Raw genomic sequence first — 11,420 nt, forward strand, 5'->3', positions numbered from 1 at the left:
GGTGGGGATGCCAGGCTCTTCTCACCCGTGCCTGAAATTCTTTTCCAGGCGACGATGAGACCCGCTCTTTTTGCAAACCTGTTTGGGGTGCTTGCCCTCTTTCAGTCAGGCAGGCTGGTGAAGGTGAGAGCTTTGGCGCCGGGGGGAAGCGCACTGGCTTGGGAGTGGCGGGCGGGGACGGGGGCANAGGAGGATGGTAGTGGGCTGGCCAGCCTCTGAGGTCTGTCTGCTGGGGAGAGTCCGCTCTGGGGTGGCTTAGCTTACTTGTGCAAGGCTCAGGGCTCTCTTCAGCTGGTTGGTCGTAGGCCACCCCTGCGGAACGTGGGCAGCTGGTGGGGAGGGCGGGGAATAAGTTCCAGTCATTTAGGGTGGTCCTGGAAGAGCTGAGTGGGCTGTGGAGACACACTGGGCATCTCAGGCCATCTAGGAGCCGGAGGAGATGCCTCCTGAACCCGGAGTGGTGGTGAGGCAGGGAGGCAGGGCTCGGCTTCACCTGAGCAGCGCTGCTCCTCACCAGCGCTGTTTGGGGGCGGTAGTCCAGGGCCTTGGGGCCGGGAGTCGAGGAGGCGGAATCTCTTGGGTGGGGCTGGATGTCCCCCTGAAGCCCTCTCCCCCTCCTGCCCCACCCCCACCCCGCANCAGATCCTGGCCCAGCACCACAGCCACCTGCAGGAGCAGCCGCAGAAGGCCCTGGTGGACATCCTGTCGGAGGTACGGGCTGCACAGCTGTTCCCCGGGCACAGCGACGGGGCGAACGCCCTAGAGCAGCGTCTACCCGTAGAAACCTGAGAGCGCGCAACTTGGCGTTGATTGGGACCTCGATTAAAAAGCGGGACGGAAGCGAGAGTCGTTTAGTGACGCGTTTTACGTTCTCCGTCAAGTTTCTGGAATCCGGCACATGCGTTATACTTAACGCACGTCTCCACTCGGGTCAGCACATTCCAAGAGCCCAGGGGCTGCCGTGTTGGACGGTGCAGTTTCTAGAACAGTCCCTGGCCTGTGGCAAGTGTCTTCTGGACAGAGCTGGCCCCCAGGTCCTTGCTGCCCTGTACCTGGCACATGGAGGTGGGCTCGTCACCGGAACCCTTGGCTCCCGAGGACAAGACCAGCACTGGCGCAGCCCTGGCCCCAGAGCGGGAAGGACTTGGCTTCAAGTTCCAGCTCTCTACTCAGGGTCCTTCATGTAGGAAAAGGGCTAGTCCAGAAAAAAACGAGGAGTAATCGAGAGGGTTAAAAGGGAAGCCGGTTAATTAGTGTTAGCTGGGTAGTTGATAAAAATTCCACTTCTTGGGACTGGGGATTTGAGCTTCTCGACAATGCCTTGTACTGGTTCTGATGTCTCGTGGTGGGTTATGGCTGTGCCATGTCAGACCAGCACTGTGTTTGGTCCTCAGGGAGCCTGGCAAGCAGGTGGAAGGGGAGGGCCATCGGGTGCTGGGAGGGGCCCTTCCCCCAATCTGTGCGTCCCGTCCCCAGGTCCCGAAGGCCATGCTGCAGGAGATCCTGCCCAAAGTCCTCAGAGCCGACTTGAATTCGGTGCTTGGCTCCCCTGAGCACCTACAGCTCTTCCTCTTGGCCCAGCAGAAGGTGCCCAGAAAGCTCGAGGAGCTGATGGGACCGGTCAACCTGTTCTCGGATGAGAACATCCCCAGGTTCGAGGGGATTGAAGGGTGGCTGCCCTGGCCCACTGACTGGTGGTGTGGATTGGTGGGGGGGGCGTTCCTGCAGGTGCGAGGGGGCTAGAGATGGGCTGCACCTGGGATGGAGGGGGGGGTTGTTCCTTCAGGTGTGAGGGGTGGAGATGGGCTGCACCTGGGGCAGGCATTCCTGCCGTGGGAGGAGGTTGGAGATGGGCTGCCCTGGCCGTCCACAGACTGGTGCTGTGGCCGGGGGCGTGTTCCCGCTGTCTGAGTCCCCCCCGCCCCTCCCAGACTGGTGAACGTACTGAAGATGGCTGCCTCGTCCGTGAAGAAGGAGCGGAGGCTGCCCGCCGTGGCTCTGGACCTGCTCCGCCTGGCGCTGCAGGAGGGCAAGTTCCCGCGGTTCTGGAAGGACATTGTGGAGCAGGGGCTGCTGAAGAAGCAGTCCTGGCCGGTCAGGTGCGTGCGGTGCCGGTCCTCGGCCTCTCCCCTGCGTGTTGGGGGGCGGGCTCGGGGCCTACGTCCACTGGGGCGCCTGGACCCTGACGGGCTCCGCCTGCACCCCGCAGCTACCTGTGCTTCCGCCTGCTGGGCGCGGCCCTGCCCCTGCTGTCCACAGAGCAGCTGCCCCTGGTGATGCGGGGGGACCTGATCCGGCATTTTGGGGAGCACGTGGTCACTGCTAAGGTGAGTGTCGCCCCCAGCAGCCCAGCACTGCCAGGAGGGTCGGGGCGCCAGGTCCTGGCAGGGAAGGGGCAGGCCATCTCGGATCAGCGGTTTCTGGTTTGCTGCACATGTGGGGCTCTTCCTCCCTCGGTGGTCTTGCTTGGGAACCAGGGTTCCGTCCCTCTGGGTGAGGTGAGCTACCTGAGTCCCCCAGGCCCCCCCACACCAGCTGCAGGGAGCCGTGTGCCCACCAGCGTGCCCTGCACTAGGCCCGAGCACCAGACAGGAGAAGCAGGTGCCGGTTAGGAGCTCGGGGTCGGGAGCCAGACTGAGGGTCCTACTTTAAACGCCACTGCTCACTGGCCGTGTGACCCTTCCCTGGGGTTGTCCCTGACCAAGACCAGAAGAGCAGTGTCTCCCTTGGCCTCTGTGAGGACAGCAGGGTGAAAGCCCAAGGAGATTAGGTGCCCGGGAGGTGGCGCTGTGATGCCACCGTGGGGACAGGGTGGCCCTCGAGGGCGGTGCTCCGCTTTGAGCCCCTCAGTGACAGCTAGGAGCTGGAGACCTGGGTGTGGACCCAAGTCAGGTTGGTGGCCCAGCCTGGACAATAGCCTGTTCTGGTGGAGTGNTTGGATGAGGCCTGTGTGCCCTGGGTCGGGGTGACTGAGGGGGACCTGGCTGTGTGCCGGGCCTCAGGTGCACCTGTTGGAAAAGAGGCCGCTGGGGCTGTGGGACCCCTCCTGGCTGGTGACCCTGTTGTCGGGCCTGACTTTCACAGCTCCCAAACCAGTTCAAGTTTGCTCCGGAGATGAACGAGTATGTGGGCGCCTTCCTGGACGGCTGCCGCGATGACCCCGAGCGGCAGCTGGCCGTGGTGGTGGCCTTCACCTCCGTCACCAACCAGGGCCTCCCTGTCCTGCCTACCTTCTGGAGGGTTGTGCGGTTCCTGAGTCCCACTGCGCTCAAGGGCTACGTGGCCTGGCTGCGGACCATGTTTCTCCAGCCCGACCTGGACTCCCTGGTGGATTTCAGCACCAGCAACCAGAAGAAGGCCCAGGACGCTTCGCTGCATGTGTGAGTGGGCCCTCTGCCCGGAGACCGCACCCTCGTTCCTCAGGCCTGGGGCTCGGGAGCGGGCGGGGAGGAGAGGGCCAGAGCCGAGCCATCACCCCCAAAGAAGGCCCACGTGTCTCCGTGCTGGAGGCGTGGGTGCACAGGTCTGTTTCGTGTCCATGGGCTGGGGCAGGGGAGGGCCGTGCTGCCATCTCTGAGTGGCTCCCGTCCCCTGGCTCCCACCCCCCCAGGCCGGAGAGAGCCGTGTCTCGGCTGCGGAAGTGGGTCATCCTGCGCCTGGTCAGCATCGTGGACGCCTTGCACACAGAGAAGGAGGAGGCCGTGATTGAGGAGGTGGCCAGGTGTGAGCAGGCTGCGCCCCTGGCTCCCTGCAGGGACAGCGTGGGGCCTCGAGCCTGTTCTGCTGTGGTCTCCCGGGAGCCAACAGTCAGCTTGTCGGGTCGTTGGTGGGAGCAGGCCCTCCCTGCCCCTTAGGCAGAGGGGCTCTGGGGAACATCCTTGGGGGGCCGGGAAAGGAGGGGCCCCGGGGAGCGTGGAGCGGCGGCGTCAGGGAAGCCCCAGCGGCGGCCTCGCCTGTGGCGCCGACACAGCCTCACGTGCACCCCCGTTCCCACCGACAGGCTGTGGTTCTGTCCGCAGTTGAGGCCGAGTTCTGTTTGGTTGGAGGTGCGGACTTGGGAACTGTCCCTCAGCCGCCAGGCGCTGGCGGCGCCCTCCGGGGGGGGAGGGGGGGCCTGCTGAGACCCGTGGCTTCCCCTCCCCCGCCCCAGGTTTTGTTTCTTCCACTCGTTCTTTGAAGCGAAGAAGCCCACGCCCCAGATCCCAGAGACGGAGCAGCGGTTTTCCTTCCCTCTGGAGGCCCGGGCCCGGGAGGTGGTCAGCGGCGCCTTCTTCAGGTGGGGCGGCTGCGGGGAGGGCAGGGGGCCCAGGGGACCCTCGGGGGCCCAGCTGGTGACCCCCGCGCCTGCGTCCCCCCAGCCTGCTGCAGACGCTCAGCTCCCAGTACAGGCAGGCGCCCGAGCAGGCGCAGGACAGCCAGCCCTGGACCCAGCGCCTGGTCCGGTTCGCCGACTTGCTGCTGAACCACAGCCGGAACGCGGCCGCCCTGACGCCCTTCACGGCGCCGCAGCGCCAGGCCTGGGACCGGTGAGGGGGTGGGGGTCCTGGGGAGCCGGTGGGACGCCCTGGGGTCCTGAGGGCAGTGGCCTGAGAGCGTGCCCGGCTCCCCCCAGGATGCTGCAGACAGTGCAGGAGCTGGAGGCCACCTCCTCCGGGGCCAAGGCTGCTGCCTTCCAGCACCTGCTGCTCCTGGTGGGCATCCACCTCTTCAAGGTACGGCTCTTGGGGTCCAGGCACCACAGCCTTCCGACAGGCGGGGGAGGGGGCGCAGGGTGGGGGCGGNGCTTCCGGGCGGCAGACACTCTGAGCTCAGCCTGTAGGCCAGTCGTGCGTGTGGTCACGTGGTGACCGCCCCTCCCCCCAGCGGTTACTGAAAGGGCTGGTCTTCGGGCTCCTGTCTGCCCTTCCGCTGCTGCAGTCTCGCAGCCTGTCGCCGCCTCCCCCGACTCACAGGGCCGCGGCCGCAGTCTGGGCTTAGCCCGGCAAGTGGGGTTAAATTGGATTTGAATGCATTCAGGTTAACGAATTCGGGTACTTTAACGACGCGGAGGTGGGTGCGCGATGAGTCTAGCGCTGCAGCCCCGGCTGGGGCCCGCTTGCACAGACCTGACCTGGCTGACGTCGTCCGGCCCCGCGGCTGCATATGGCTCCCGGGTCCCGTGTGAGGGGCTGGCCGAGGCAGGCTGGGGGTCTGTAGACCCCCGGACACCAGCTGCTCCCGCTTGACCGGCCCCTCCCCTGGCTCAGCAAGCGGGGGAATGGGCCCCGTTTCTGATTCCTCGTCCTGCCCAGTCCCCCACAGAGAGTTGTGACCTCCTGGGTGACATCCAGACGTGTATCAAGAAGAGCCTGGGGGAGAAGACCCGCCGGACCCGCTCCAAGGCCACCAGTGGGTCACTGTCCCCGGGGCGTGGGGTGGGGCATGAACGGGCGGTGGTGCCCGTGGAGCCGGGGTCACTGTCCCCAGGGCGGGGGCGGGGCACCAACGGGGCAGTGGTGGCCGTGGCTCAGCGGGTCCCCCTGCAGATCCCCAGGAGCCGCCGTGGGTCGAGGTGCTGGTGGAGATCCTGCTCGCCCTCCTGGCCCAGCCCAGCCACCTGATGCGCCAGGTGGCCCGCAGCGTGTTCGGCCACATCTGCTCCCACCTGACCCCGCGTGCCCTGCAGCTGATCTTGGATGTAAGTTGGGCCTGTGGGGAACCGGGTCCCGGGGTGGGGCCTTCCTGGCACCAGGCTGCCTCACAGCTGTCCCTTCAGGGAGTCCCACTCCCTGGGCCGCCCCGAGGGGCTCTGGGGGTGGCGCTGTGGTCATTCTCCTGCTCCGTCTTCCTCCCCGAAGTGGGCACATTTTGGCACACACGGCACAGGGCGTGGTTGGAGGTGTGGGGAGGGCGAAGCCCGTGATGGGGCAGCCCACTGGGGATCCCTGCAGGTGCTGAACCCCGAGAAGGACGCGGAGGAGGACAGCGTGGTGGTCACGGACGGCCCTGAGGAGCCGCCGGAGAGCGCAGAGGTGCGTGCACCGAGGGGCCGAGGGGGCGGGCGCACTTGCGGGCGCGTCGCGGGCGACCGGAGCTGCAGTGCGGTGGCCCCCGCAGGACGGGAGCTCCGACGGCGAGAACGACAGAGCCTCGGCCGGCGACGACGACAGCGACGACGACAGCGACGACAGCGAGGAGGAGGAGCGCGACGCGGACGTGGACCAGGGCTTCCGGGAGCAGCTGGAGGCGGTGCTNGCCTCTTCGCCGAGCAGAAGCTGCGCGTCCAGGCCCGGAAGGACGAGAAGAATAAGCTGCGGAAGGAGAAGGTGCTGCGGCGAGACTTCCAGATCCGGGTGAGCCAACGGCGCCGCGTCCGGTCCCNGTGGGCTTCTTGCCAGACCCACGATTTTGGGAACCAGTCCCTGCTCCCTTGGTTGCCACGCTGAGAAAGCAGACGAGGGACGGCACGGATGTCCGGGGCGGGGCGGGGCGGGGCCGGGGGTGGACGGGAGGCTAGAGCACAGTGTGGGGAGGACCCCGGGGCCTGTCCTGAGGGAGCAGGGGAGCCTTCCCGGGAAAGCCGTCACGTTCCTCAGGCCCGGAGGCCACAGGCCGGGCAGAAAGCGGGTCTCCCGAGGGGGTCTGGTCGCACGGAGTAAGGCCCCGAGGCCCGCACCCCAGCAGTGTTGGGGGTCCACAGAGCTGTTCCCGGAGGGGGCTCTGGCGGGGGCTGGTTTGCCTTTAGGAGGGACACTGAGTGTGGACGGGCCGGCCAGGAGCAGGGCCCCGGCAAGAGATGGCGTAGGTGCTGGGTGCAGACCTGCTTTCTGGAGCCCGGGCGTGGCCTACAGACTCGAGGTGCCTACGTCACGGGGGGCGGGGACTGGACGGACGGTGCCCCAGGTGACACCGCCTGGCTGTCCCTGCCACCTGCCCGGGCAGTGTTGAGGTTGTTGAGTGACCCGGCTCTCTTTCCCCGGGAACACAGACCGTGGTGTAGAAAGGGCTCAGGGGCCGCTGTCCCGCAGGGGACGGGTGCACACAGCCTGCCTGGGGCGCAGCCTGGCCCGTGAGGGCTGGTTTCTCTGGCTCCTGCTCAGCAACTGCAGGACCCCATCCTGTTCGGCGGGGAGGGAGAGGAGGTGTGGTAACCACCCCCCTCCCCCCCAGGCACCACCTGTGCCGCTCCCGGCACTACTGCCACGACGTGGGACGCCTCGTGGGGACCCTGTACGCCCAGGTGGAGCGGCTGGTGCGGCAGGCCAGCCACCAGGCTGACGCCTCCATCTCCCTCTACTACTTCAATGCGGCGCTCTACCTTCTCCGTGTCTTGAAAGGCAACGCAGCCAGCAAGCCCGTCTCTAAGACCCCGAAGAAGGAGAAAGCCAGCTCCAAACCCAGTGGCTCAGAGGTGAGCAGCCCAGCCCAGGAGGGCTTAGCTAACAGCACACACAGGCAGCGGGCCGGGTCCACCTGCCCATTTCACAGATCGGGAGTTGAGGCCATGCCTCCCAGGGGCCCAGCTGTCAGCCTTCTGGAGGCAGCCCGGGCTCTGCCCTGTACTAGGCACCCTCTCCCCAGCATGACACAGGTTCTCTCTCATGTGACCCAGGCTGCTGGCGGCTTGGATTTGAGCCTTGTGACCCCGATCTACTCGTCCGCGCTGACCTCCTTCCTGACCAAGCGCAACAGCCCGCTCACCGTTCCTATGTTCCTCAGCCTGTTTTCCCGGCACCCAGTGAGTATAGGGGTCGGCCCACCCCGGGGCCCTTGCTCGGCCCAGTCCCCCTTCGCCACCCTCTCACTGCCTCCGTAGGTGCTGTGTAAGAGTTTGCTGCCCGTTGTGATCCAGCATGTGACGGGCCCAGCACGGCCCCGCCATCAGGTAGGGACTTCCCAGATCCCGGCCCTGGGCCTGCTTTACCCGCCGTGACTCCCCATTGGCTGCCCAGGCCAGGGCAGCCCCACCCCTGCCCCTTTGGGGGGTCAGCCCCGCCCTGCATGGGTACAGGGTCACGGGAAAGGGGACGCCTCGCTCCCACCACTGCCACATCCGTGGCCTGAACCCTCAGGTGCCTCAGTGCACAGTCGATCTTTGTGGCGGGGGCCCTTGGCTGTCCCCAGGCCTCATCGAGTGGGACGGGGCTTGTGAGTCTGGAGGAAGATGGCCCTGAGTCTGGGAGCGGGCCGGGCACGGTCCCAGCTGCCACCTCTGTGCAGCGGGGGGCCCTTGCTGCTCCTGGTGAGAGCCGTGGGGACGGGCAGGTGGGACCCCCAGCAACAGGCCCCCGGAGCTTTGGGCCCGCACACTGAGGCCCCTGTGGCCGTGTCCCCCCCCACCTCCCCAGGCTCAGGCCTGCGTGCTGCTCCAGAAGACCCTGCCCACGCGAGAGCTGCGAGTGTGCTTTGAGGACCCTGAGTGGGAGCAGCTGGTCAGCCAGGTCCTGGCGAAGGTCACGGAGGTAAGGGCTGCAGCGAGAGGGGGGGCACTGCCATGTTCCCATCCAGGGTGTTTCTCCGGGCCCTGAGCCTGGGGGCTGGCTGTGTCTTGGCTGCCCTCCCCCCAGCCCAGTGACCTCCCCTCCGGTGGGCTCCGGGGTCTGGCGGGCTGCCCTGCAGCGCAGCTCAGCTGGCCGTCTCCTCCCTAGAACCTGCGGACGCTGGGGGAGGCCCAGACCAAGTCGGAGCAGCAGAAGGAGCTGTCGTCCCTGGGGCTGCTCAACACCCTCTTCAGGACTGTTCACCAGGAGGTGGGCGCGGGAGGGGGGCCCTGGCCGGCAGGTTTCTAGGCCCGGGAAGGTCTGGCATGTGGAGTGAGACACTCATGGGCCGCTAGGAGCTGGTGGCGGGTGTGCTTAGTGAGGGTGCTGGTCAGAGCCCACGTGCAGCCATTGTGGGGGGAGGTTCCCGGCCCAGGGCTCGCGGGCCTCGGGCACCAGCGCGAGGACGGTTCTGGGGCCGGTGGGTTTCAGAATTAACCCGTCCACTGAGTGGGGTCAAGGAAGGGGTGGGGCCTTCTGGCTGCGGGAAGGGGATTCTCCTTCCTTCCCAGGTGAGGGAGGGTGTGAGGCACAGGTTGTGGGGGGAGGGACTAGGGACCCAGAGCCCGGCAGCGGCCCTGTCTCCCGTCCCGNCGACCTCTACTGGCAGGCCATGAAGGCCCTCGGGGTCCAGTACGTGCCGGGAGGGGGGGGCGGGGGCGCTCCGGGGCAGCTTCCATCCCTCAGGACCACAGGGGTGGGTCCCTTCTGCCCTGATTTTGCTCGCTTTCTCCCAGGCGCCCCAAGTCAGGGAAGAAGGATGTCAAGGAAGCCCCCGACGTCGCCCAGAAGCCCGTCAGTGCAAAGAGAAAGAAAAAGGGGTTCTTGCCAGAGACCAAGAAGCGTAAGAAACGCAAGTCGGAGGNCGGAGCCGCTCCTGCGTCCCCCGTGGAGCCTGCCGGCACGAAGCAGCCTCCAAAGGACCTGCCCGCCAAGGGGGTCTCCGGCAAGTCCCCGCAGTCCGCGCTGCCGCGGAAGAAGGCCAGGCTGTCTTTGGCCGGCAGGAGCCCCAGTCTCCTCCAGAGCGCGGCCAAGAGGAAGAAAGCCCAGCTCCGGAAGGCCAGGAAGCCCTGAGCGCCACCCCCTCTCGGCCCCCGGTTCTCGCCCGGACTGACAAGCTGCCCGTGAAGTTCCGGCACCTGGCACTGGGGGGCGCCGCTGGCTGCCGGCAGCGCGCACGGCCCGCGTGCTCCCCAGGCCGCGCTGCTGGGAGAGCCAGCTGCCGAGGTTTAAATAGCTTTTTTCCTTCATTTACAAGAGGAATATATTTGGCTTTTCTCTTAAGACTCTGAGATTCACAATCAGCAGCTCTAAAAAATAAAGGAGGAGTTTGGCTTCCGGAAGGAAGAGGAGGCGAACTTGGACCTGGTTCTTGTACAACAAGAAAACATCGCTGGGGCCCCGGTTGAGGCTGGGGTGGGAGGCGGCCAGGCTGGTCTTTGGGGGCTCCCCCCCCCCTCCGCAGGTGCCCCAGAGCTGGGCGAGGAGCGGGGGCCGCTAGCTTGCACACACTGAAGCCACGCCGGCGGGAACGATGGGGCAAAGCGTGGTCTGGGCTGGCGCTGGGGGCCTCCCCCCCCCGGCCACCTGGGCTCCAGCCAGGGTGCAGGGGCAGCGTGGGGGGCGGGGTCAGGGCTGGGGAGGTGCACGTGGGGGCCTGTCCCGGAGCCCCGGCCGCTGGGCTGTGGAGTCGGGGGTGGCCCTGGGCCTGCGATGTCAGGTCCCCGTTGGGCGGCCCTCACCGGGGAGCCCTCCAGGCCGAGCTCCAGCCCTGGCAGCGGAGCCCACTGTCCTCCGGAGGGACGTGCCCAGCAGCGTCCCTGGCCTCCCCTGATCAGAGCCTGATGCTCCTCCCTGAGGCCTGGGCCGCCGCTCCTCCGTGCAGTCCAGGGTCTTCGAAGCTGCCGTGTGGGAAGGTCCAGCCGCCCGGCTCCAGGGTCAGGGGAGGGCAGAGGCCTCCCAGGACCACGTAAGGTAGTGACCGGCCGGGCTCCCCCCACAGACTTGCCGGGGGCTGGGACCTCCCTGGGCCCTGCAGCCCAGCCCTGGGGCTGGGCGTCCGTCTGTCCGTGCGGCTCCCCCACACGTAGCTTTCCAGGTCAGTTGAGGACACAGTGTCTCGGAGCCATGACCACTCCGCAGCCCCACACCAGAGAGGGTGGGTGCCCAGCCTTGGGTCACACAGAAAGCTTCGGGTCAGCCCAGCAGGGCCGGGACGCCCTGGGATGCCTCCCAGGTGGGGCGTCAGTGAGGCCTCTTCGCGGTCCCGGAGGCACCTAGAGAGAGGGGCCCGGTCACTGGTGGGGCTCCCTGCTGCTGGAAAATACGGGCCTTTCTGGGGGTGGCGGGGAATGTGGGGGTCAGTGACCCTGGATCCCGCCCTACTGGGAAGTGTGGCCCCTGGGGGCCAGGCCCTTAGGAAGGTCAAATTAGGAGTCTCCTGGTGCTCGGGGGAGGGAGCAGGGCTTCCTGCCAGTCCTGGCCCGGCCCTGCCCGGACCCCGGACCCCGGCCCTGCCCCATCAGTCAACGGGCACCATTTCCAGAGGAAGCGGGCCATGCCCAGGGGAAGAAGTGCCTCTGGAGAAGCTGCCCCTGCTTCCAGAACGTACCCCAGGGCCCAGCAAGGGCTGCCCGCCCCCCATCCGCTGCACTCACGGCCTCAGACTTTGAGGGGTGCGGGTGGCATCGCCAGCTGGTTCACCCTGGGGGAGAGACGGGCGGGGGTCAAGGCGGCAGGTCAGCGGCGGCCGGGCCCGGGCACTGCTCTGGCGCATCGCGTCTCGGGGGCCGGCTGGCCCGTCGTGCCGGGCAGGGACCTCGTCAGCCCCAGGGGAAGGTGGGAGAGCCCAGGGGTGGGGAGAGAAGAGGCAGGAGTGAAGGAGAGAAGAGAGAGAAGTCA

The 11,420-nt window shown here is 67.1% G+C and overlaps 2 protein-coding genes across 2 annotated transcripts in view; one reads left to right on the forward strand and one right to left on the reverse strand.

The window, feature by feature from the left end:
* The window catches only part of MYBBP1A (MYB binding protein 1a), a 10,415-nt gene extending 538 nt beyond the window's left edge, over nucleotides 1-9,877 (forward strand). Inside the window, 22 exon segments of the mRNA XM_077746885.1 lie at nucleotides 49-123; nucleotides 643-711; nucleotides 1,477-1,652; nucleotides 1,932-2,099; nucleotides 2,210-2,327; nucleotides 3,085-3,380; nucleotides 3,611-3,721; nucleotides 4,151-4,276; nucleotides 4,359-4,526; nucleotides 4,613-4,712; nucleotides 5,292-5,388; nucleotides 5,526-5,677; nucleotides 5,931-6,011; nucleotides 6,097-6,232; nucleotides 6,235-6,332; nucleotides 6,980-7,390; nucleotides 7,592-7,717; nucleotides 7,796-7,864; nucleotides 8,328-8,441; nucleotides 8,628-8,729; nucleotides 9,055-9,152; nucleotides 9,257-9,877. Coding sequence (XP_077603011.1) covers nucleotides 49-123; nucleotides 643-711; nucleotides 1,477-1,652; nucleotides 1,932-2,099; nucleotides 2,210-2,327; nucleotides 3,085-3,380; nucleotides 3,611-3,721; nucleotides 4,151-4,276; nucleotides 4,359-4,526; nucleotides 4,613-4,712; nucleotides 5,292-5,388; nucleotides 5,526-5,677; nucleotides 5,931-6,011; nucleotides 6,097-6,232; nucleotides 6,235-6,332; nucleotides 6,980-7,390; nucleotides 7,592-7,717; nucleotides 7,796-7,864; nucleotides 8,328-8,441; nucleotides 8,628-8,729; nucleotides 9,055-9,152; nucleotides 9,257-9,593 — 3,228 coding nt within the window. The 3' untranslated portion in view covers nucleotides 9,594-9,877.
* An 830-nt stretch (nucleotides 9,878-10,707) lies between these two features.
* The window catches only part of SPNS2 (SPNS lysolipid transporter 2, sphingosine-1-phosphate), an 8,181-nt gene continuing 7,468 nt past the window's right edge, over nucleotides 10,708-11,420 (reverse strand). Inside the window, exons 10-11 of the mRNA XM_077746592.1 lie at nucleotides 11,177-11,223; nucleotides 10,708-10,795 (exon numbers count right to left, since the gene is read on the reverse strand). Coding sequence (XP_077602718.1) covers nucleotides 11,181-11,223 — 43 coding nt within the window. The 3' untranslated portion in view covers nucleotides 10,708-10,795; nucleotides 11,177-11,180. The remainder of the gene's footprint in view (nucleotides 10,796-11,176; nucleotides 11,224-11,420) is intronic.

This window comes from Crocuta crocuta, unplaced genomic scaffold (genome assembly GCF_008692635.1).
Source record: "Crocuta crocuta isolate KB4526 unplaced genomic scaffold, BGI_CrCroc_1.0 scaffold139, whole genome shotgun sequence".
In the NCBI taxonomy this organism is placed as follows: Eukaryota; Metazoa; Chordata; class Mammalia; order Carnivora; family Hyaenidae; genus Crocuta; species Crocuta crocuta.